Here is a 25569-nt window from a genome sequence, read left to right as displayed (position 1 = left end):
ATGCAAAGGCATGATGATACAATGGACGTTAGGGACTTGGGGGAAAGGATGGGAGAGGGGTGAGGGATAAAAGACTTTGTTCAGGTGATGGGTGCACCAAAATCTCAGAAATCACCACTAAAGAACTTATCCATGTAACCAGTGGTATCTATGGTTACACCTGTTGGTGTCCACGGATCCTTGGTATCCTTGATATCCATGGAACTACCTGTTCTCCAAATACCTATTGAAATAAAAAATGAAAATAAAATAATAATATTCAGCTCACCACCTTTTTGATTATATAAAATATATAAAATATATATAGAATATATAAAAATATCAGTATTAGGAGGGCTAGGACCTTTTTGAATATGTTTGCTGTTAATTCAGGAGGAACTGGGTGAACATCCAGCCCCGTGAATAATATAACTGATACTAAAGAGAAATTCTCCAGGATTTTTGCCACTGGATGACTGTCAAATTAATGGAGGAGATTGGATGGAAGAAACTGATGCAGTTCTCTATGCCAAATAATGCCTTAAACAAAGCGTGTCTTTTGGGATGATATGTGAAACATAAGACTTTGTTAGTTGTTCTATATATCGTTTGAATGTTTTATGAGAAATGTATTGTTTTCTAAGGTATGAGAACATGATTTTTCATTATTCCTTAGAGTCACATTGGTTTCCTGTGAAAAACTTGCATTATGACATGTAAATAAAAATATTATTTTATTTCAAAGAACTCAGTTTACATACAATAATTCAGGTGCTTGTCAGTCATGTCCAGTTTATCTAGAGAAGAAAAGGGAAGACATTAAAAAAGGATTTGTCTGTTGACTTACATACCAATTTTTATTAACATATAGGTTTTAAAATATTATTAATGCCCTCTCAATAATAAACACCGGAGGGGCTCATTCTGGTAGAATGGGAGAGAGTTATAGAAACACATGTTGACCTTCTTGGGTGCTGTGTGTAAGAATGGAAGGCTATGATAATGGAGGGGAGGGACTGGCATTAGGGAAAGCACCGTGAAGGAGTTAAGTACTAACCAAGTTGGAAACAAAGAACAGGAGCTTCCCCAGTGGACGAGGTGGAGGGATTTTTCATGGAACGCAGTATTGGGAGCCACATGGTATGTTTTGGATATTGAAGGTATTACTATCTGGTACAAAGGGGACAACAGAGAGGAGATTTGGGGTGAGAAATGAGAAAGGGTCCTGGGGCCCAAAGGCATTTATTTGCTTAATTCACAATATTTTCACTATTTTCTCTTCTCATTCCTGATCCTACTTCAGATACTGTATATGTCTTTGAACACACCTTGGCATTGCTCTCAGATCTTTGTATCCCCACCTTCTGCTCAGCCACCAGGTTCTGTCAGTTCTGTCTCATCTCCAATCCTACGGCCACTGCCATGTTTCAGGGACTTCGCTTGGGTCCTCTCATCTGGGACTTGGAATCAGGAGGGATTGATCTAAGGTCGAGGCTACTTACAGCCCAATTTTGGTGACCACTGAGGCAGGGCTGCGAGTCAAGCACAGCTGGAGTCCATGTCCTCCTGTGTGACCTTGGGCGACCTCTCTGCCTCTAGCCCCTCTTGGTTCCCATCTAGTTTCTGAGCCTGATCCTCCTGTCTGTCCTGTGTACCTTTTCAGTATCATTCCAATAACCTCCTTTCCTGCCATTTGCGCAGTCACTGGGAGTTGATTCCAGGACCATCAACCAAGCGGGAGGTGTGAGACTCAGGAGAGACTCACCCAGTCACTTGCAGCCATGGAGGTGCCAGAGGGGCTCAAATGGCCCGTTTTGGTACTAAGGTGCTCAGTCCTTGCAGTGTTCTAGGTGACCCTGGGCTGTCTGCCCTGAGTCCTATCTGGGGTGCCGTGATTGTCAGCTAAAGAAAAAAAAAATCAAGGTTTTAAAGAATTAAGGTTAGTTTTATTTAAAAAGGTTTTACTGAGGACTGTAGGCCAAGGCCTATAGCTGAGGAACAGTCCTATCAGACTACTGGGGACAGTGTTTTAGCCTACTGCTTATGTAGTAGGCCAGGGATCGGTACATATTATAATAAACTTGTTTAGAAGTTATACTGAAGCAGAATTAAAGTTTACGGTTGGGTGCAGGGGTGCATGTCTGTAATCCCAGCACTTTGGGAGGCTGAGGTGGCAGGATTACTTGAGGATAAGGGGATAGAGATCACATCTCTACAAAAAACATAAAAATTAGCTGGGCATGGTGGCACATGCCTGTCGTCCCGTCTACTCAGGAGGCTGAGGCAGGAGGATCGTTTGAACCCAGGAGTTCCAAGATGTAGTGAGCTATGATAGTGCCACTGTGGGGGAGAGGGATGGGGGGGCAATTTTACTAATGTTTGGGTATAAGAGTATATCTAGTTATAGATTATGGAAGTATAATTACTAATCCTGTCAGACATTATCTGACGTGTAGGAAAAAACAAGACTAGGTTATTTATTTATTTATTTATTTATTTATTTATTTATTTAGAGACAGAGTCTCGCTCTGTTGCCCAGGCTGGGGTGCAATGGTGTGATCTTGGCTCATTGCAAGCTCCGCCTCCTGGGTTCAAGTGATTCTTCCTGCCTCAGCTCCCGAGTAGCTGGGATTACAGGTGCACACCACCACGCCCAGCTAATTTTTGTATTTTTAGTAGAGGCAGGGTGTTGCCATGTTGACCAGGCTAGTCTTGAACTCCTGACTTCAGGTGGTCCGCCTGCCTCGGCCTCCCAAAGTGCTGGGATTACAGGCGTGAGCCACCATGCCTGACCAGGTCATTACTTTTTAAGGAACGTAATGATTTAGGCAAGAGGCATGGGGGGCCATATGCTCTGCTTTGTTTGTCTTTTTGTTTTTAGAGTTGTATGTCATCTCAGAGTCAGGGGCTTTGTGAAAGTATTCTGGCAAGAAGAAATGAGCAAATATGGCTTTTTATGATTGTTACTTTGTCTCACACCAAGCAGGAGCTCTGGCTGAACCAAGCAGTGATAGGAGCAGTATAAACACAGGGAGAGGGAGGAGGTGGCTGGTCCTCAAAATGGTGGAGCACTTGGGCAAGGAGATGCTGCCTGCTCTTGGAGCGAGGCCACTGTGGTGGGTGCACTGCCGCTGTCGGGTGTGATGGATGTGGCACTTATCTGTGAGGCTGGCCGAACAGCTGCCAGGACAGTTTGTCTTTACTTGTGTGTCTTAAATTCCCATTACTTGTGACAAGGACTCTTTCCCTGACCAAAATTTGTCAGGCCCCTCTTTTTGACTAGCTGGGTTCTTGGCCCTGTCCTTGGCCTGCCAAGCCCAGTTTTAGCAGGAATCTTGCTAAGCCAGTTTAGGGAGAATCCCTTCCATCTCCTTTATATCTAATCAAGTTCTTCTTTCCCACCACGCTTGATATCTCATCAAATTCTTCTTAGTAATTTTCCATCTACTGATGCCTGCCCGCTGGCTAAAAATCTCAATCTGCTTTTGCTGTATTTGGACTTAAGCTCAGTACTGAGGTCTGTCTTCTCTACTGCAGTAGCTTGAAAAAAATGTCTTAAAATTTTTAACAAGTGTCTGTTTCAGTTTCTCTGTAACATCTGGGTTTTATGAGCGTGTTGTTTTTTGGTTCCTGGCAATCCAAAAAGAATCTTTAGAAAACACAGATGTGTCCTATAATGCTAAAATTGCAGCACATTGAATGTTTTTTTTGAGAAACTTACTGTTTTCTAAGGTATCAAAATATGATTTTCATCATTTCTTAGAGTCACATTGGTTTCCTGCGAAAAACTTGCATTATGTCATATAAATAAAAATATTATTTGATTAAAAAATTCAATTTACATACAATAATTCAGGTGCTTATCAATCATGTTCAGGGTTGTTACCACACACAAAAAACATAAGAACAAAACCAAAAGCCACAAAGAAGCATGAGGAAACTTTTGAAGGTGATGGATATATTTATTACCTTCACTGTGGTGGTGGTTTCATGAGTATATGCATATATCCAAACTCATGAAATTGTATATGTTAAATATGTACAGTTTTTTGATATATCAAGCATACTTCAGTAAAGCTATTAATAATAGAGAAAACCTCAAAAATATATATATGCACTGGCACCTGCTTTGCACTGAAAGCAAAGCACAAACAGACACAATTAAAATGATATAAACAAATAATAAAAATTCCAGTGATTGAGTTCTATGTAGAGGAGTACCCAGGTCAGGAGAGAGTAGCCTGGGTACTCAAGGCAGCCTTCTCGAAGGAGGAAGCTTTGGGTCAGGTTGGGAGGGAGTTGAGCATCAAGGATTAGTAGGAGGAATGAGGGACGCATCTCCCCCAGAGGCTCATAATGCTGTGTAGTGAAGATGGGATCATTTTGCCCGTGGGCTTTGAACGAGTCACGTTACCTTACCTTTTTTTTTTTTTCAGGTGTCTCGCTCTGTCACCCAGACTGGAGTGCAGTGATGCGATCTCAGCTTACTGCAACCTCTGCCTCCAGGGTTCAAGCCATTCTCCTGCCTCAGCCTCCTGAGTAGCTGGGACTACAGGTGCCCGCCACCACACCTGGCTAATTTTTGTATTTTTAGTAGAGATGGGGTTTCACCATGTTGGCCAGGCTGGTCTTGAACTCCTGACCTCAGGCGATCTGCCCACCTCAGCCTCCCAAAGTGCTGGGATTACAGGCATGAGCCACTGTGCCTGGCTCGCTTTACCTTTTTATCTCTGAGTTTCCTCATTTGGATGATGGGAGTAGGAACACTCACTTTTGTTAAGAATTACACATACTGGAAACGTACTTTGCCTTTCTCACTCTCAGTTTCCTCATCTGGAAAATGGGTATAATAATGCTCTCTTATTTTAAAAAGATGATTTTTATATTATTAAATGTATACAAAAAAGAACTGGAAAGTGGTTGAGGGAGGGAGGTACAGAAAAACTTATTCAGCAAAGAAGCTTCTTCCTCACCTGCCTTTCCTGACTCAAAGAAATCTGCCCACAGCAGAACTGGGCCTGGGGAAACTCATTCCAATTTCTTTCTTTCCTTGGAGGTTGGGGAATGAGTGGAGATTTCAGAGGCTTTCAGGATACCAAAGAAGGTAGGGAAAATGATAGGAAGCTATTGCAGCCTACTTCCAGTTCTTCTCCCTTCTTGTGGAACTAAGCCCAATCCCATCTCACAGTACTCTATATCAAAAAGATGACCCCATGGAGGTGGGCACACGTGGTCACCTATGTGCTGAGCGTGAGGCCGGTTGTGGATGAGTAAGTGAGGCGTGGTGCGTGTGGAGTAGCCACGGGGAGGGGGTGGGTGTGGGAGGGGGGATACTGAGGGACTCCCAGGGAGGTGAGCACAGAGCCGGGCTGTGCCTCGGCCAGGGGTTCCCCTATGCTGATGTAAGAAGAGAGGCACAGCCAAGTTGTGTGTGATGTTGGTTTAGACCAGAGGCCAGCGAATTTTTCTGTACAAACCAGATAAATAAGTATGACAGACTTTGCAGCTCTCAGTTGTAACTGCTCAAGTCTGCCATTGTAGCATGAAGGCAGCCATGGGCAATACAGAAATGAATAAATACGGCTGCGTTCCAATCACATTTTGCTTACAAAAATAGACAATGGACCAGATTTTGCACATGAGCCATAGTTTGCCAACCCGGAGAGTAGGAATTCTGAAAACGGGATGCCTATTTCAATCATACCCCAGCAAGACGATGTGAGCCCATCAGTGCCTAGTGTTCACCCTCTAGTGTTGGGGTTCACTCATCCGTGCACCTTCTCACATTCGCTGAAACACAGCAGGGTCCACCTCATCTCTAAAGATTTGGATTTTTTTTTTTTTTTTTTTTTTTTTAGGAAAAAAGTGCTCCCCTCACCCTGTAGGGAAGCAGAACACTCCTTTTCTATTCTTGTCTTTGCATTTTGACTGTAGCTGGGAGTGAGTCCAGTTCTGGGGGTGTTTTTCCTGGACTCAGTCATGAGGAATCTTTTTTTTTTGAGATGGAGTTTCACTCTTGTTGCCCAGGCTGGAAGTGCAATGTCGCAGTCTCAGCTCACTGCAACTCCACCTCCCTGGTTCAAGCGAATCTCCTGCCTCAGCCTCCCGAGTAGCTGGGATTACAGGCATGTGCCACCAAGCCTGGCTAATTTTGTATTTTTAATAGAAATGGGGTTTCTCCATGTTGGTCAGGCTGGTCTCAAATTCCTGACCTCAGGTGATCCACCTGCCTCACCCTCCCAAAGTGCTGGGATTACAGGTGTGAGCCACCATGCCCAGCCGAGGAATCTTGATAGAACTCACACAGAATTCCAGGGAGAGGACTTGGGGTAAAGAATGAAGAGGGAGACCCATGGGGGTAAAACCACCTCCAGGTCCCACCTTTTCTCTGCCTTGGTGGCCCCACCCCTTTTCTCAAGGATCCCACTGTCCTGGGCGCTGGGCTGGTCTGAAAAGGGACTGGCACTCATGACATGAAGATGTGAAGCCTGATTCTGACTTGGGGCTGGTTTGGCTAACTTGGTCTGATGAGGGGCATCTCTCCCGACCTTCAACATCTAGCATTCTCCAAGACTGAGAGAGAATCCACACTTGTCTGCCTCTTCCCTCTCTATCAGTCTTCTGGAGTCTTCATTGCGATTCATTATATTCAAAATGGCCTGTGTTTGCAGTTTGGAGTTCTGCAAAGACTCAAAGAAGAACTCTTTCTAAATTTAAAAGCCATTGAGAGCCAGGCACAGAGGCTCATACCTGTAATCCCAGCACTTTGGGAGGTCAAGGCGGGCCAACCACTGGAGGTCAGGAGTTTGAGACTGGCCTGGCCAACGTGGTGAAACCCTGTGTCTACTAAAGATACAAACGTTAGCTGGGCGTGGTGGCACATGCCTGTAATTCCATCTATGCGGGAGGCTGAGGCAGGAGAATTGCTTGAACCTGAGAGGCGGAGGTTGCAGTGAGCTGAGATCGTATCACTGCACTCCAGCCTGGGTGACAGAGCGAGACTTCATCTCAAAAAAAAAAAAAAAAAAAAAAAAGCTGTTGAGAAACATAAACTTCCTTCATGATTAATTTCTGACATAACATTGTAGGAGCTTGTGACTTGTGTGACTTCTCTTTAAAATGCATTAAGGTTTTGTGTGTTCTGATAAATGATTAATTTTGTTAACTATGGCACTGTAAGATAATCATTTGGGGGAGATTATAAGGTTTAATATATTCCTATTAAAACATTCTATTAGAACATCCTTTAACTATAGTTTTTCTGTTAATGTTACCTGTAATTCTAAGAGATTTTGCTTGTTTTATTTTAGTACTGGTTTTTGGCACATAGCTACTATATATTCATAGTAAATTATACTTTTTACAAAAATAAAATGGCTGTCTTGGTCCAAATCTTTAATGCCTTTGTCTTTAATTCTACTCCATATGAGAGTAATATTGAAGCACCTATTCCTTTTTCTGGATGTGTGCTGTATCTTTATCCAGTCTCAAAAATAAAATCAATGGAAAGAAAATTATCAGAAGAAAAATAGGAAGGGACATGAACAGGCAATTTACAAAAATAAAAACAAAACAAAACACAACACAAATACCCAGTAAATATTTTTAACATGTTCAGCTTCACTTGTCAAAGACTTGCAAATTAAGCTTGCAAGAAGATAACAGCAACTTACTATTTCTTGTCTATCATATATGTAAAGATGAACAAAATTACATTAAATTTCTCATGGAAACCAAAGAGTATAATTTTGGAGAGATGAATTTTATAATAATTTATTGAAATTAATAAGAGATTTATACCAAGGATTTGTATGCAGGGATATCCATTATACTGTAATTTATAATAGTGAAAAATTGGAACCAATCTAAAAGTAAAAAAAAAATTGGCTAAATTAATCAAGGACCGTGTAATCAATATGATATGCAATCATGAGATCATATTTTGAAGAATATTCAATATGAGAGTGCGTACATGATACATTTTAAACTAAAAGGTATATATACATATGCATGTGTGTATTTTATTTTTAAGAAAATGGGAGCTAGAATATTTATTTCTCATAGAGTAGAAGAATATATGTTAACAGTGTTCATATTATGGTGGTTTTTTTTTCTGTTTTCCAATCAATTTTTATTATTTTCATAATAAAAAATAAAGTATATTTAAAAATACAGGTATTGGAATTACTTAAAAGCGGTTAATGATCTTAAAGAAAAGATGCTGTTACATTTTAAATAAGAGAAAATGATCAAAATCAACTCAAAGAATTCGCTATGTAACTATCAATATTGGGATTACTACATGGATATATTTACATATTTTCCTCTTTAAAGATTGAGATAAAAGTTTTTGCCTCTTCAGTGTACCATCTTCCACACAGTAAGTTATATTTTATTATTTATAATTATTGTATTATTTAACTTGGGTCATATGATGTAGATAGAGAAAATGTCTAAATTGGAAATTTTTGAAAGGGAGATCGTTGGAACAGAAAGACAAGTTTCTTATGGGTTAGAATTGGAAAAGAGAAGACTGGCTTCTCTTTCATTAAAGCATTCAGTAGCTTTCCCACCATTCTGTCTTCTTTGTAAATATGAGACAGTAAGTGTAAATAATTGATAACCTTTGATGTGCTCATGAGACAGAGGTCCGTTTTGTATTTCCTTAGCTCTTCAAGCAATGGTTAATGGGTGAGTTATACTTTCAGCCACTGGATGGCAGCTAACCTCCACTAGTTGTCAGCTGTTTCCAGAGTCTCTCTGTAGTATAGACTGTGCTTCGTTAGTGTATTGCGCTTGGAGGGAGAAAAGAATTCAACATGCAGCATCTCTGGATTGATCTCATTTTATTAACCTCCGAACATAAGATTTTATAGGGCATGAGATTGAAATGCTGTGAATCTTGTAACTGGAATCTGAGGATTTCCTCTTAAAAAGAAAAAAGCTAGATAAACCTGTCTCTTGATTGCAGGTACAGTGTTGTTTTCACAGTCTGTAGATCCTTTACTAATACTAGAACTTTGCCAATTTGACATCCCTGCACTACAAATAAAATTGCAACAACAATTCCTTGTAAGGAAAATATTTGTGAATCTTAGCTGAGCCATGGTAAGTTGATGCTCAGTATACTGAAATTCACTCTCATGAATAATTCAGTATATGCAATTTCAGTATGCAATTCTATCCCATTTGATAATCACTTTATAAAATGATAATAATAAAAGAGCATCTACTATACAGGAAAAACTGTAGGAGTTGAATCATGCTGTAAACCTCAAGCTTTGGTCTCTGCTAACGGAGGAACGTAGAAGTGCAGGAGAAGCAGTTTCTCTCCTCTGTCTAACTAGGGGCACACATGGTCAGAGTGACACTCAAAGAAGGGGCTGGGATTTGCCTTTTACACTCACTAATGAGTTCTTTTACGGCATATCCTCAAAACTCACTATAGCAACAAGTTAACAAAGATAAAAGACAATAACAAAAATGAGAACAATAATGGCATGAAAAAGGACATGAGAGAAAATAGTTTTGGTTCATGACTATACACAGGATAGGTGATGTCTAAAAATTACCATTCAACATATATTTAATGAGCACCTGCTGTATGGCAGATACTGTGCTAGTCACAGTATTCATAGTCTTTGTTTTAAAAAATATCCCAGCATAAAGTATATTTCTAAAATGTAATTATTGTTTAGTATGAAAATGATTAGATTCAAGGAATGAACTGTAGAATTCCAGAGAAGGGAGCCATGAGATTCAGGAAGAATGCTATAGAGGAAGGGAACAGATTCCTCTATTCTGGGAACAGATTCTTGATACGTGAATGGGACAGTGACCAGCACAGATGGAAAGAAGTGTGTGTCAGACCCTCTGAAAGTGCGTTTAGGGAAGAGCATGTACCACTCCACTGGTGAGCGTGGACGGCGGTGGTGGTTTGCAGGGAAGGATAGGAGATTCTTGAAGTTCTTTTTTCCTTCATTGTTGTACACTCTTGGCAAGGACCTTCCCTCCCCTCACATCTTGCTTTTCCCTGTGTATTAGGGTAAAATTTAATATTGAAAGAAGAGTTTTGAATTGATTTTAAAAAGGTTTAATCTCTACCAGAGTTAAATAGAACTAATTAGGGAAATATAAACTCTACATACATTGTTTACTATTTTGAAAACCTTCCGTAAGACAAACTTTTGTGATTTAAAATGTTTTCCATTTTGTTAATTTTATTTTTTTTCTTAAAGAGAAAAAAGTAATTCCCAAATGAGGATAACAGTTTGGAGAAAAATTGCCTTCAGCCTTAGTTCTTTTAGTCGTATTCGCCTCACATTTTCTCCTAAGAGACTGCTGTTTTCTTTTTTCTTTTTTTCTTTTTTTTTTTTTGAGATGGAGTCTCACTCTGTCACCCAGGCTGGAGTGCAGTGGCCGGATCTCAGCTCACTGCAAGCTCCGCCTCCCGGGTTTACGCCATTCTCCTGCCTCAGCCTCCCCAGTAGCTGGGACTACAGGCGCCCGCCACCTCGCCCGGCTAGTTTTTTGCACTTTTTAGTAGAGACGGGGTTTCACCGTGTTAGCCAGGATGGTCTCGATCTCCTGACCTCGTGATCCGCCCATCTCGGCCTCCCAAAGTGCTGGGATTACAGGCTTGAGCCACCGCGCCCGGCCTGCTGTTTTCAACTTTGTGTATTTCCTGGATTAAAAAAGCAATAGATTTTCTCTTATTGCTCTACTTCACTCAGTGAATTAACCCCTCCAATTTCTGTTTATGTTTGTTATTATTATGTAATGAGCTGGGCACATCCTGTTTTCTTCCATTCTTTGTTTGGCAGTGAAACCCACTCAGGATGCTGAATTCTCTTGGTCGGTGTATTAGTCTGTTTTCACACTGCTGTAAAGACATACCTGAGACTGGGTAATTCATGAAGAAAAGAGGTTTAATTGATTCATGTTTCCACAGGCTTAATAGGAAGCGTGGCTGGGGAGGCCTCAGGAAACTTACATCATGGCGGAAGGCGAAGAGGAAGCAAGCACAGCTCACCATGGTGGCAGGAGAGAGACAGAAAGTGAGGGGGGAAGTGCCACACACTTTTAGACAACCAGCTCTTGTGAGAACTCGATCATGAGACAGCACTTGGGGGACGGTGCTAAACCATTAGAAACCATCCCGTGATCCAGTCACCTCCCACCCAGCCCCACCTTCAACACGTGGGGATTACACTTCCACATGAGATTTGGGTGGGGACACAGAGCCAAACCATATCAGTCTGCCTTTGACTTCGTATGGATTGTGTGGTACTAAGTTGTTTCAAAATGAAGCACAGAATGGCGAGAAAATTGGTGTTGAGTAAGAGAGAACGTGTGAGACTTGGCTGAGATGATTTTCCTTTAGGCTTCAGGGTCAGAAAGAAGGGAGATAGAAAGCAGCCGGGGAGGTTAACAGAGAAAGAGGCAGAGATGTCCCAATATGGAAGGCGGAACCGGCTTCACTCAAAAAATAGCAGTGAGATCAATGCTGGGGCAGTTTTATGGGCAACAAGGAAACAGTGCCTTCCTTCTGGAATTTTCTGTTGGAACAGATTCAAATGTTAACCCTCTATTTTGGGAAAGGGGGAGGAAGAAAGTGGAGAAGCAGAGAGAAACGACTTTACCTGGCCTGTGCCTGCTCACTTTTGGAACACCTCTCTTAGAAACATATTTTTCTTTATTTTCTTCTATTACAAAAGGAAAATCATGCAGACTTTATTTAAGCTTTAAAATTTTTCCTTCTAATTTTTAGGCATGCAATCGCTCCTCCTTCACTAAAGTGATTTAGACCAACTTCAAAACTGAGTTTTATGAAAAGTTCTTTCCTTGTCTCGTAAACCTTATTGCATATAAAGGGGTATATTTTACATGTGTTGACTCATGAGCTTGATATAGCAGCCTGGATTCCTGCAACCTTGATAAGGTCTTATAATTTAGTACTTTATTATTTCACTTAGTTAGTGTTATCTCCTTTAATGGATTGTAAGCTCTTTCTGGGAAGGAAGTGTTTTATACTTGAATAACATTGTGCAGGGTATATCAGGGAAGCTTAACAAGTATGTTTTGATTGCCTTTGGTGAGATGAATGAGTACACTAAAGTATTTTCTTAAAATATGTAACGTTTCCTGTTAAATCACACCTAAAATATGGACTTAATTTTCTTACTATGTAGAAAAGAAATTTTACCACCAGGTTTGACCTTTAGGGTCTTTCTTTACTGTCTTTGGTTCCTATTAAAACAGAAACCGGCGGGGCGTGGTGGCTCATACCTGTAATCCCAGCACCTTGGGAGACCGAGGCAGGTGGATCACATGAAGTCAGGAGTTCAAGACCAGCATGACCAATGTGGCAAAACCTTGTCTTTACCAAAAATACAAAAATTAGCCGGTCGTGGTGGCAGGTGCCTGTAATCCTAGCTGCTTGGGAGGCTGAGGCAGCAGCATCACTTGAACCTGGGAGGCAGAAGTTGCATCAAGCCGAGATCGTGCCATCGCATTCTAGCCTGGGTGACAGAGCGAGACTCCATCTCAAAACAAAACCAAAAATAAAACAGAACAGAAACCATCCAACATTTTAAATGATATAATATTTGAAAGTTAAAACAATCCAAAGAAAGTAATTGTTCAGATTAATTCCATTGCAAATATTGAATCACCAAGTAAGGGCTATATTTTCAAAATTCTTGCCTTATCTTGTTCTTTATGTTTTCATATCAAGGTCCATTTACGTCCCCAACTTGGAATTTACTTCAATCAATGACAGTTGATTTATGCAGTTAATCGTGCCATTTCATTTGAATGTTTGAACCTACCCAGGGGCTACATTTGAATATAAGGTCCAACGCTAACTGTTTCCAGTAGAGGAGTTAATGATAGATGGAAAATCAGGAAGTTGACAATTCTTTTAGAAGCAGGATCAAGGTGTTACATTCTAAAGCTATTGCCATATGTATTCATGACAGAAATGTATATATACATCCACTTTAATTGGGTGTCATTTCACCTCTGCTCTCTCAAGAAGTTGTGATGTTGGTTTTAGTAAGAAGTGTTGAAATCCATCCTTAAAAAAACTCTGAAGGGACATTTGATTTGTACAGAGTTTCTATAATTTAGTCTTGTTAGCAATACGATGAACTTATTCTTTATGTGTATGAAAAATGAAGTTTATGTTTGGTCTCTAAAATAATATTTTATTAATAGCCATTTTGCTCTTGGAGGTAACAGCGGTGTCAGAGATTTGTCTTGTGATAACACGTTAACTAGTAGTGACGTTTATCACAAGTTATGTTACAGTGTTTAAGAAAGGTCAAATACTGAAGACACAGATAGTCCCAGCTATTTGGGAGACTGGAGTGGGAGGATCGCTTGATCCCAGGAATTCCAGGCTGCAGTGAGCTATGATCGCACCACTGCACTCCAACCTGGGCAACAGAGTGAGGCCCTGTCTCTTAAAAAAAACCTGAAGAAAACACCAATGGGTAAATAAATGGGTTATTTTTGTCTTCCTTTGCAATATAGATTTTGTTTTCTTGGTAGTGGAGTAACTAATGCAATTTGTAATTGTAGGTAGTTTGACATTTAAAGCCATAATTAGGTCCTGGATGAGGTTATCAATGGGCTGGTCTTCATTTAATGAGCAGTTGGAAGACCCAGAAATACACTCATGAGTAAGACATATCGATCCCTGCCCTCTGAATTTGTGGTGATATTGGTGGAGGTTGGTAGTCATCAAAAGCACAGCCCCTGAGCTTCCCCTTGAACTCTGATCTGCCACCAAGTGCTCTATTTCTGGGGTGATCAAATCATTCTTTCTCTGGCTAGAAACATCTTTTGATGTCTCCCTGAGCCTATTCTTAAGCTTTTCAGAGACAAAACTTCCTTTGCAGAAATTGCTGCGTGCTTTAGAAAAGTGGATTTGCTCTCTCTGATCACATTCTTGTAATCAGGAGTTTTCTGCCTTTCAAATCAATGCATCTCATTTTAGTTCCAAACTCCTTAGTGTGGGTGTGAGTGCTAACCATCAGTGTTTATGCATATGTCTTGCTTATTTTCATGGATTTTTATTTGTGATAAAAGTCAAGCTATCCCAAGTTGGGAAATCTCTCTATGATGGTGTTTAATTAATGTGCTTCTGACGGGGCGATGTTAGAGGCCCTGGGCTGGAGTGATTCTTCCTTGCTTTTAGAAGATGTGTCTTGAGTCAACTAACAATTCCTGTTATCAGGATTTTATTTTATATTAAATCATTTGATTCACTTTTCTCATTAAAGTTTTCTATAGGAAGATAACATGATTTTGAGGTTACCATTTCCATGATATCTTAGCACAAGAGAAAAGCAAAGAGGACCTACATGCAGGGTTAAAGGAGAATTTTTATGTTTGCTGGTAAACCTAACTCTACTTTTTACTTCCTCTTTTTAATGAAAACTAACACAGCTGTGATAACAGCAAAGATAGCTCCCAAAATGATCCCTGAGGGAAACTGGAGCCCTGGCCTTTCCTTTCCACAGTGTCAGGTTTCTGCAGGGTGGTGTGTGTCTGTGGATGGGACAGAGCAAGTGCAGGAGGATGCAGGCTGGGGAATTTCTCTCCATTATTAATGACTCCTTGATGTCTTCAAAACCAGGGACCAGATCTTTGGCATGAGTAATGACTTGTGAAATAAAATATATTTTCCTTTTAAATAAATACCTTATAAACTCAATCACAATAAAAAAAGAGAGACTATGGGCCAGGCATGGTGGCTCACGCCTGTAATTGCAGCACCTTGGGAGGCCGAGGCGGGAGGATTGCTCGAGCCCAGGAGTTTGGGACCATCCTGGGCAACACAGGGAGACCCCATCTCTACAAAAAATAAGTAAGAAATTAGCTGAGTATGGTGGTACATGCCTGTGGTTCCAGCTATTTGGGGAACTGAGATAGGAGGATTCCTGGAGCCCCAGAGGTTGAGGCTGCAGTGAGCTATGATTGCATCACTGCACTTCAGCCTGGGTGACAGAGCAAGACCCTGCTTCAAAAAAACAAAAAAAAGAGTATATGAATATTGTTACTTTATATTCAGGAAAATAATCATGCTTTGGTGCCGTGTGTGTGAAGTGGAACAATATCAATTAAAAGGTAGCAAAAAGGTAAAGACCATCAGCTCCTAATGCTTTCATAAAGCAAGAAGTATCGTATTAATAAGGGTTCTCTTCCTATCTCTCTGATTAATTGTGGTTGTATATTTGTTTGGACTTTGAATTTCTGAAAGTACAAGTAATTAAGGCATGCGGTTATTCCCAAGCTGTTGATTGTCCTTTAGATGATAACTACAAGCAAGCTTCTAATAAAGAAGTTTTTCTTTTTTTTTTTTTTTTTTTTTTTCTTGGTTCTGTATGCTATAATGCTGAAATTTTGGTTCTAAACAAATAACAACTGCAGTCACCAAGCTAGGCGGTACTATCTGAAGAGACTCAACATGAAACATAACTGTGCTATGCAGCAGAACCAAAAGCAGGATGCCAGAAAGACTTACTATAATAATCTTGGTGATTTGCACCTAAAATTGAATTTGTATGTCTTCATTCACAACCCATGAGCTTTATGTGTCTAGGCTTGGGAGAAAAGTTTCAGAAAGCACTACAGCTTTATATACAAAGAATATGGCTGGGCGTGGTGGCTCATGCCTATAATCCCAGCACTTTGGGAGGCTGAGGTGAGTGGATCACCTGAGGTCAGGAGTTCGAGACCAGCCTGACCAACATGGAGAACCCCATCTCTACTGAAAATACCAAATTAGCCTGGTGTGGTGGCACTCCCTGTAATCCCAGCTACTTGGGAGGCTGAGGCAGGAGAATTGCTTAAACCCAGGAGGCGGAGGTTGCAGTGAGCCAAGATCACACCATTGCACTCCAGCCAACAAGAGCAAACTCCGTCTCAAAAAAAAAACAAAACAAAAAAAGTATCATGGTTTGGGGAGCATAATTTGCTCAAAATATGGGCATCTGGGAAGGAAAAAAACTCTTATGGAGAAAACACTATTATCAGAGGCATAACAGTACTGCAGTGTTTAAGTGATAGGCCTCATCTCAGATGAGCAAGTGGTCTCATAAGTTTTCTAATGTTTTGTATACCATGTTATAAGACAGTACATGTAGAAGTCATATTAAGATAACATTGCAGTTACTTTCAGCATGCAGTATACTTGGGATCTGAGATCCTTCACTTAGGCTATGCATTTTTCTTGAAGCCAGGAGGTATCTGCAAGATCACGGGGCCACCTGTCTCATATCATTTAGGGGAAAATGGGGCCAGGGTGGCTGGCTGGTTGTTAATCAGAGGCCACACAACCAACCAGTATGTGCAGGATTCAGGATCAGAAGCGGAACGTCCTGAAGCCAGGACAACATTATTTCTACAGGTATGTGGAAGTGTTACCAGGGAAGACAGAGATGCTCCTGAGATAGTGTTTCCTTTAATGTATCCCTCCGTTAGTGCCAAACATTCCCAATTCTTACACTTTCTACATGAAAGGCACTTTGCAAAATAACATATGAGAAATGCGTTTAGCGCCAAACCTCTGTCTTCCTCCAAACGGCAGATGCTCTTAGTGTTTACTCTAAATGCATCAGCTTTCTGTGTCCACCTCTGGAGTTTCTTCTCTCTTGCCCATCCTGTCTTTTGAATTTTGACAGATGAGACTCCCAGGAAACTTGCACATCTTTTAAAGATTATCCTGTGTCATTTCAATCCATAAAAATGGTGGCAAAATCAACAAACCATATCACTCCATTCAAAGCTCTTAGAATCACTATCTTCTTTTGTGAGTACAGCTCAAATGATTATGGCATTAATATTCTATTATTGGTTCCCTTATTTCCTTTTTATTAAGAGTTTTTTCTTTTTATTGTGAGTTTTTAAATTATGATAGTATAAGGAGAAAGATACTGGATGTTTTTGGTCTGGCATATAATCATACTGGCCGTCTTGTTTTTAAGATGGAAAGACCAAAAGGAAAAGTAAAGAATTAGAACTTTATTTACATTTCCTTAGTCATCTAGTCTCCAAAATGTACTATTTCTAGATTGCTCTACTTCTGCTTAAGTTATGATGATTCTTTACCCAAGCTGGGAAACATGGAATCCTCTCTGACAACGGTGTCCTTTTCTCTGTTACCGGTTCTCAAGTTCCATCATTGTTTGTGTGTGTGTGTTTTTTTTTTCTTTCTGGTTTGTTCTACCTGTTCTTTCTCATTCCTTCTTCAACCAGGATTTCTCTAGAGGAGTAGCTTAGGGACAGCAAAATATTGGACAGGGACAAGGAGACTTGTCCCTTTTATTTAGCTTGTGAGTATTGCGGGAAGTCAGGGACCCCAAACGGAGGGACTGGCTGAAGCCGTGGCAGAAGAACATAAATTGTGAAGATTTCATGGACATTTATTAGTTCCCCAAATTAATACTTTTATAATTTCTTATGCCTATCTTTACTACAATCTCTGAACATAAATTGTGAAGATTTCACAGACACTTATCACTTCCCCAATCACCCCTGGTGATTTCCTATGCCTGTCTTTAATCTCTTAATCCCGTCGTCTCCTTTGTAAGCTGAGGAGGATGAATGTCACCTCAGGACCCTGTGATGATTGCGTTAACTGCACAAATTGTTTGTAGAGCATGTGTGTTTGAACAACATGAAATCTGGGCATCTTGAAAAAGGAACAGGATAACAACGATGTTCAGGGAACAACGTAGGTAACCGTGAACTGGTCGCAGGTGAACCGGATGGAACAGAGCCATATTTCTCTTCTTTCAAAAGCAAATAGGAGAAATATTGCTGAATTCTTTTTCTCAGCAAGGAACAACCCTGAGAAAGAGAATGCGCCCTGCAGGTGGGTCTGTGAACGGCCCCCTTGGATGCCTCCGTCTTTTATGACGGAAGCCAAAGGGATGAAATAAGCCCCGGTCTCCTGTAGCGCTCCCAGGCTTATTAGGACGAGGACATTCACGCCTAATAAATTGTGGTCAGACAGGTTGTCTGCTCTCAAACCCTGTCTGCTGATAAGATGTTATCAATGATACTGTGTGCCCAAAACTTCATTAGCAATTTTAATTTCGCCCCATCCTGTGGTCCTGCGATCTCACCTGCCTCCACTTGCTTTGTGATATTTTATTACCTTGTGAAGTATGTGATCTCTGTGTCCCACACCCTGTTTGTGCACTCCCTCCCCTTTTGAAAATTGCTAATAAAAACTTGCTGGTTTTACGGCTCGGGGAGCATTGTGGAATCTGCCGACGTGTGATGTCTCCCCTGGACATCCAGCTTTAAATTTCTCTCTCTTGTGCTCTTTCCCTTTATTTCTCAAACCAGCCAAGACACCTAGGAAATAAAAAAGGACCCACAATAAATATCGGGGGTGGGGTTTTTCCCCAATATGCGAGTTTATTCATTTTTAGGTGGTTTGGGTGACCACTGTTTCCACCTCCCTTTATTGAATTCTTTGTTTCTTCATGCCTGGGAGACTGCCTTCAGTCTCTCTCCACTTCAGTCCTACCTGCATGCAGCTATAATACCAGCATAACCTTCCTGAACAAGACTTTCATTAATTCAGTGACTCCTTAATTGCCTGCAAGGGCTACTACATTAGATTGACACCCACCGTTCAGCCTCAACATACCTTTCAGAGATTAATCAATCATTTTTACTTAAAATTGCAGCACAATACAGGCTGTGTTGAATTCCAGTCTCCAAGATAATTTTTCACATATGTTACACTCTAGTTTTTCTGTCTACTAATTTGAATCTTACTCTTCCTTAGGGCTTGCTTTAAATTCTCCCTTCTCCAAAAAATTTCCTTTGATTATTAGAACTCGCAAAACTGGGCCGGGTGCAGTGACTTACACCTGTAATCCCAGCACTTTGGAAGGCCAAGGCAGGTGGATCACCTGAGGTCAGGAGTTCAAGACCAGCTTGGCCAACATGGTGAAAACCCGTCTGCACTCCAACCTGGGTGACTCCATCTCAAAAATAAATAAATAAATAAATAAAAATAAAAAAAAAAGAACTCACAAAACTGTATTCATCTGACCTAATCCATCATCAGATGAAACACATTACTATGTCATTTACCACCAAGAAGGAAAAACACCTGTCCATTAACCTAAGATTCATTGCTTTCTTAGAATTTCAATTTTATTTTAATTGAAGAAGCTCTTTTAAACATAGATATTAAAAAAATCACATATCACCCACAGTGCATCCATACAAAGATAAGTGCAATGAATTAGTTAAGAAACTTCTAAAACTTTTTCACATGTAGGGTCTGACTCTTCTGGGATTTTCTTCCAATCTACTAACATCCTTCCTGCAAGTTGCAGTGCTGGTGTTTTCTTGATCTTCCCAGAAGGTGTCAGTGAAGATTTTTAGAAAACAACCAGACACACATTTCTTCCTCACATGGGCTTTCCGTGGTTTGTTGGCTGTAACTTCCTGGTATTGTTGTGACCTTGTGGCACCACTTGGGTGACAGCTGGATGTGCACAAGCTCTGGTAAGGACACTCATGTCATGATTTTTGTCTGGCCAACAGCAGTTATAAGAGGACGTTGAATATAAGATGCAATATCATGTTGCGTTTGGAATGACCACATTTCAATATGGTAAAGCACGAAGACAAATGTGCAATGCCTAATGGGTGAAATATGGTGCTCTCTCATCCCACTGAACTCATTTCCCGTTTTTATATGCTGTAGTTTGTATCATTGTTTACAAGGCTATTAAACTGATGAATGTGTTTGATCCTGTTGGGCCTCAGTAAGACATTCTTAGAGATGGAAATCCATGAAAAACATGTAGCTAGTAACGGATAAAACTTGGATCTATTCTTTTGTGGGACATACTCAGAAATTGAGAGCAAAATTTTCAACCAGCTCTCGACTGAAATGTGTGGGTTAGGTTAAGATTTAGGAATTTGTCCTTTCCATTGATATTCCATTACTCGTAGTCATAACTCTTCTGCAGATGAAAAATGTGGTTATATATTTCATTTATTAGGTGCATATGAGAATCTAGGAGTTTTAAATATATTTAAATCATTACCAGTCTGTTAGGTAAGTGGTTTTATTTCTAATGTCCAATTTAGGAGACACAATCTCTGGTGTCACATACCTGGGATTTAAGTTCGGTCTGTCTGACCCTAGAGTTGCACTTTTCTATTAAGCCATATGGCACAGGATGTACATACGAGGCTTCAAGATGCAGAGTAGAAGACTCCTTAATTTAGAGATGAGTTTAGAAAATTTTACACTTTGGAATGTAAGCATAAAGGTAACAATTCAGAACATATGTCCAAATAAAACTTACGCCTTATTTTCCTTTAAAATGACACTTATCAAAATGTGTAACATTTAACTTGTAATTATACATTTATTTATATATTTGCTTAATATCTGCCCCCAGTAAAGGCAAGAATGACCATTTTTTATTGATTATGAGGTATACATTCATAAAGTACTTAAAGATGTACTTTAACATCTGTGAAATCAGAATGAACCTTAAAATGGATACGTTTAATAGGCAGCGTTATTTTTTCATTCTGAGTGTTGCATAGGATAATTGTGCATTCTACAATTAATATTTTTAAATGTCTGAGTAAACGTCTGTTTTTATTAGCTGTTCTGTTCATGGTGTATAGCACAGTGTCTGGCTCCATAAAAGGCACTCACAAGCTTTTGTTCAATGAATGAAAGTGGAACTTCAAACTTTGCCCGCAGGTACTTGGAATTCTGGATGAAGCCTTCTGCCCATATGAGGTCCATTGTCTACTCTTGTTTTCCCGTTGTGTCTGACAGGATTTGTGTATGACTAATATTTTCAGCCTGGAAGGATGCACTACCCACACAGACGGGGCTGCAGACCTCCCTCGCGTGAGCCCTGCCAGCTGAAGCTGTTGCTTGGTGGGAACTATTTGCAGGCAAACCTTCCTGACTTTCCTGCTGAACAATGTTTGATCATTTCCCTCCAGATACCAGAAATTGACTTTCGTTCTGCCAGGGACTGGGGAGGTAGGTGGCCTGTTGTAAATTCAGCCTTGGCTTTGCTTTGTGTTGTTCAACAACTTCCAGTGAGCCTGAGACTCTCAAGAAGATCCCTTAACATGCCATCTACCTTGCCCGAGGGGTTGAAATTCAGCCACGCAGACTGGAAGGCTTCGCAGTTTGCTGTGAAGCCTCAAGAGAGTCATGGTTATGCCTGCCAAACACAAAATGCATGCCATCAGCCTTTTGTGGAAATCTTCCCAGGAAGTAACTCTCCCCAAGTGATGCGTTGTAAATGGGCTGCTGCTGCAATGAGGATGGTGCCTGAAATACCGTTAGGAAAGCACCAATTTAAATGTAACTAATGAAAGATAATCAGTGATGTAATGACTTGTAACACGTTTGTCCTGAGGTCATGTGTTGACAGAGGATTCTTGGGATGGATAGGAGATGCCATGTGAGGAGGATCCGATCCTACTGCTATTTTCTGCTGTCTTCCGTGCCACACAGAGGAGGGACTCAGAGTCTAGATACCATCTTCAATGCTCTTTATTAGAAACGGACAACAGCCACTTACCAACAACCAGAGATTGACTTCAAGAAATATCCTGCAGGGCCTGGCCTGGTGGCTCATGCCTATAATCCCAGCACTTTGGGAGGCTGAGGTGGGCAATTGCTTGAGGCCAGGAGTTTGAGACCAGCCTGGGCAACATGGCTAAACCTGTCTCTACAAAAAATACAAAAATTAGCCAGGTGTTGTGACACTTGCCTGTAGTCCCACTTACTAGGAAGGCTGAGGTAGGAAGATCACCTGGGCCTGGGAGGTTGAGGCTGTGGTGAGCGGTGGTCATGCCACTGCACTCCAGCCTGTGTGACAGAGTGAGACCTGCAGGTCTAAAAAAAAAAAAAAAAAAAAAAAAAAAAAAATCCTGCAAACATACTTGAACTTCCTGTGCTCTAGTTATTTACTTACCAAATAATATTGAGGTCTAAATGTTGTCTATTAACCTGACATATGGAGGCCGCGCCCTAGCCTTGGATATCGACCAGGCGAATCTCCATGTTCTGATACCATGTCAGCACCGTGGCTTCTAAGTCAGGCTCCACAGAGGTTGACTAGCAGGATGTCACCAGGATGAGTTCCCAATTTCCTGATTATCCTTGGATGACCTTTTAGGATCTGAGTTGCTGGACCGTGAATTCCAAGGACTAAATTCTAGATTCAGCCAGACCAACCTTAAATGTTCTGCCTTTTATTCATCTCGACGGGAGAAACCATACATGAGAGACCTCTCAAAGCGTTTGGCAGTGTTTTCCCATTACATCTTCATAGTTAGGATGATCAAGATGTTGAGCCACATAGGATAAATTATCTTGGCTGAAGTGTATGTGCAACTGTGTGAGCACAAGTAATTTATGGACATGGTTTGCTATTTGCATATGAAATAGACTTCTTGTTCTTCATGGGGGAGAAAATGGCTCCTTTGGGTCACAATTAGCCTATCTGGCAATTAGTCACGATGAGTCACAATGCTGGCAGTGCATCGTGCTTGCAAAGTTGTTTAGACAAAGTAAGACTGAGTTTGTCGAGGTGGACAGTATATTCAGAGCTGTGGCTTCTCGGATTTCTAATTTGATGTGGTTTAAAGTTTCTCATTGTTCAAAGAAACTATTTAGATATCTCTGTTGACTCAATGCTTATTGTTGGCCAGTGTACAGAATTAATTGAACAACAGAAGGAATGGTGTTGCTACCGAGCTGTTAAAATGCTTTGGTTGGTTGATAAACATGATTAAGAGGCACGGTTCAACTGTGTAGTGCATACAGTATTACCCTAACAACACCAGGCTTCGAGAGAGAGGAGAGGCCCCAGGGCAGAGACTCTGGGAGAAAAACTTGAGTGGTATAAGTGGAGTTTTAATTTTTATTCTGTGAATGTAGTGAATAATACATGCAAATTAGAAACGTGCAAGTAAAATGCTGGTCCTCCAGAAGACTTTCCATTTGGAAGCCTGTTGGGTGTTGAGCAGGTCTCCCAGGAGTTAGAAGACCATTCCACAACAACTGACTCCAGCCTGTCCCTGCACTGCTACAATGTTTAGGATTGGCAGGAGACAGCTGTGGAAGCAGAGTGTCACCCGAGTTTTAACGGTAAGGTGCTTTTGTCTGTACCTTTGCACGTGTGTTTTGGATTATCATCTGTCACACCTGGGTGGAAAAAAAAAAAAAACAACTTAAAAATACACTGATGAATTTGTGAGAAACACGTTTTTTAACTAATGTTCACATGACGCCTAGGCTACATGTTGATTTTTTAAATAAAAAAAAAAAGATTTGCATTCGTAGGCTTTTCTGCATATTGCTACTTAAACTATGCACATAGAAATTCATGCTGCATCCTTTGGGAAGATGCTTTCCTGGGGTAAAAAACATTCATGGTGGTTTGGGCACTTGTATTCTTTCAAACCGGTACATTTTAGTTAAGACAGATTCTAGGCCACAAGGTTTAGGCTTTGAAATCACTCCCCTGTTCTATATGCCTGCAAATGAGGACACAGACGGTGAGATGCAAGGCTGTGCCTTTGGAAGTCACATTGAAGAATGAGCTTCCCTAGCATAGGGCTCAGCTCAGCAGCTTTTTATTATGCAAATGCATAGAGAGGGATTTGGAAACCTCTTCCACTGCCGATTAATGTCAGAAGAAAATGGAGGTTTCTCTAGGACTCAGTTTTCAACCATTAACCTATGCTTCCTACTGGGCTTGATCACTGTATCTTTTTGTGTATCCCCAGAAGCTCACACGATGCCCCCTAGCCTGTTGTTTTTACCACAAAAGAGCAGGCATGCTACCTCTGAATTTTCTAAGTACGCCACCACCTGCCACCCCTCACTTGCCCAAGCCCCAAGATTCTGAGGCATCCTTCCCAAGGTGAACGTCTTCCAGCCAAGCCCCTGAACTTGCTTGCTGGAGTTAGAAGACCATTCTGGAAGAGCTGACTCCAGCCAGTCCATGTGCTGCTTATTCTTTAAGACCAAGTGCTAGTGTTGCCTCCTCTGAGAAGCCTCCCCTGACACTTTGAGGAGGAGGCGAGAATTTCCTTCCTATACCCTGTCAGCACTTTCCTCCGATGTCTTATGGAGTCCTGTTACATCTCTGTAGTGAAATGACATTTGCCCACATGTCTCTTTCTCTTGCTGGATTGTGAGTTCTCTTCATTTTAAAATAATCTTCCTTTAATATAGAGCTTGGTCCATAGTATATGCTTGGTCCTTAATAGATGCCTGTGGAATAAGTTGAATGAATTAAACATTTCACATGTCTGAACATTTTTCCTGTACTTCAGTACCAAGTCTGAAACACCACAATTGATGATAAAATCTCAGGCATAATTGATGAATTAGATTCTTCCTTGACATGAACTATGCTTTGAGAGTAAGTCAAGTATTTTGGAGGTTTCAATCATATATTTAGCATGCTGGTTTGGTTCACTCCACTGAAGTCTGATATTAACAGAATTATCTTAATAGTATTGCAGTATATTATGTAAATAATTACACAGTTTCTACTTAGTGCGCTGTGTTAAAGAAAAAAATTATTCGATGACACTTGTTAAAGCATAATAAGTAAGACTTTATTCAGGACCATCGAGTCGGGTATAAGGACCTATATGGGGAGTGAGGGGAGAGATTGGGCTCCCCTGTGAATATGGCATGGCCAAGTGAGAATTTGTAGCCAAGAAGTAGGGCAGGGGTCAGTGGTTAGAAGGGGAGGGGGATTCTGGCGAAACTGAAGACCTGCCAGGATTCTTGCTGAAGAAAGGCCAGGGGGATGAGACAGCACGTGGGGGATGGTGGAGGATGAGGAACCCAACCAGCTATCGAAGGTGATCAGATATTGAGTACCCTCTACCGGGGATTCTTGTTAACTGACTTAGCAGAGTTCTTTGCTAAAACTAGATTTTACAAGGAGGTGTACAGATGAGCCTAGGAGAAGAATCGGAAACCTGACTAAAGTTTGGCCAAGCAAAGAAACTTTGTCAACTGATAAGATAACTTATTATATTATAACTTCATGATCTAAAATGACCAATGGGAAACATTCCAGAGCTACCTAACTATAAGTATGTATGTACTTAACTACTAAGTTCCAGACTAAGGTCTGGAACTATTATTGCAATCACGCTATGTTATAATTAGGTTACTGTAATGTAATAATTGACTTTATCCATAAATATCATGCCAATAACAACCAAATGTACCATAAACAAAATCAAGCCATGTATCTTTTCTCTTGTTTAATAAACACACATTATTTTAAATTAAAAAACTTGAAATTCTTCTGTATATATTCATTCACTCATTTGCCAAAATTATGGTCCAGATCTGATGTCTGTCTTTTTTCTGCTTTTCTCAGAGATAAAGAATGCTTAATACCAAGTTAGAGGTGTACGACGGACAGGAATGCCAGACATGTGAATTCTGTTTTTCCTTACTTCCCTAAAATGAAACTGAAGTCTGTAATTTTGTTGGTTGACTTTGTTGACTTCCAGAAAAAAGAATAA

At 40.6% G+C, this 25569-nt stretch overlaps 1 protein-coding gene across 2 annotated transcripts in view; it reads left to right on the top strand.

Moving 5' to 3' along the window:
- The window catches only part of DNAH5 (dynein axonemal heavy chain 5), a 319082-nt gene that overhangs the window by 43376 nt on the left and 250137 nt on the right, over positions 1-25569 (top strand). Inside the window, exon 1 of one of the 2 annotated variants that reach the window (XM_026455693.1) lies at positions 23066-23158. The exons of the other annotated variant lie outside the window; for it this stretch is intronic. Coding sequence (XP_026311478.1) covers positions 23102-23158 — 57 coding nt within the window. The 5' untranslated portion in view covers positions 23066-23101. Of the gene's footprint in view, positions 1-23065; positions 23159-25569 lie in introns of those variants that run through there. 2 annotated transcript variants of the gene reach the window in all.

Source organism: Piliocolobus tephrosceles, chromosome 4, assembly GCF_002776525.5.
Source record: "Piliocolobus tephrosceles isolate RC106 chromosome 4, ASM277652v3, whole genome shotgun sequence".
Classification (NCBI taxonomy): Eukaryota; Metazoa; Chordata; class Mammalia; order Primates; family Cercopithecidae; genus Piliocolobus; species Piliocolobus tephrosceles.
Note: the sequence above shows the minus strand (reverse complement) of the source record. Positions and strands in the feature narration are given on the sequence as shown.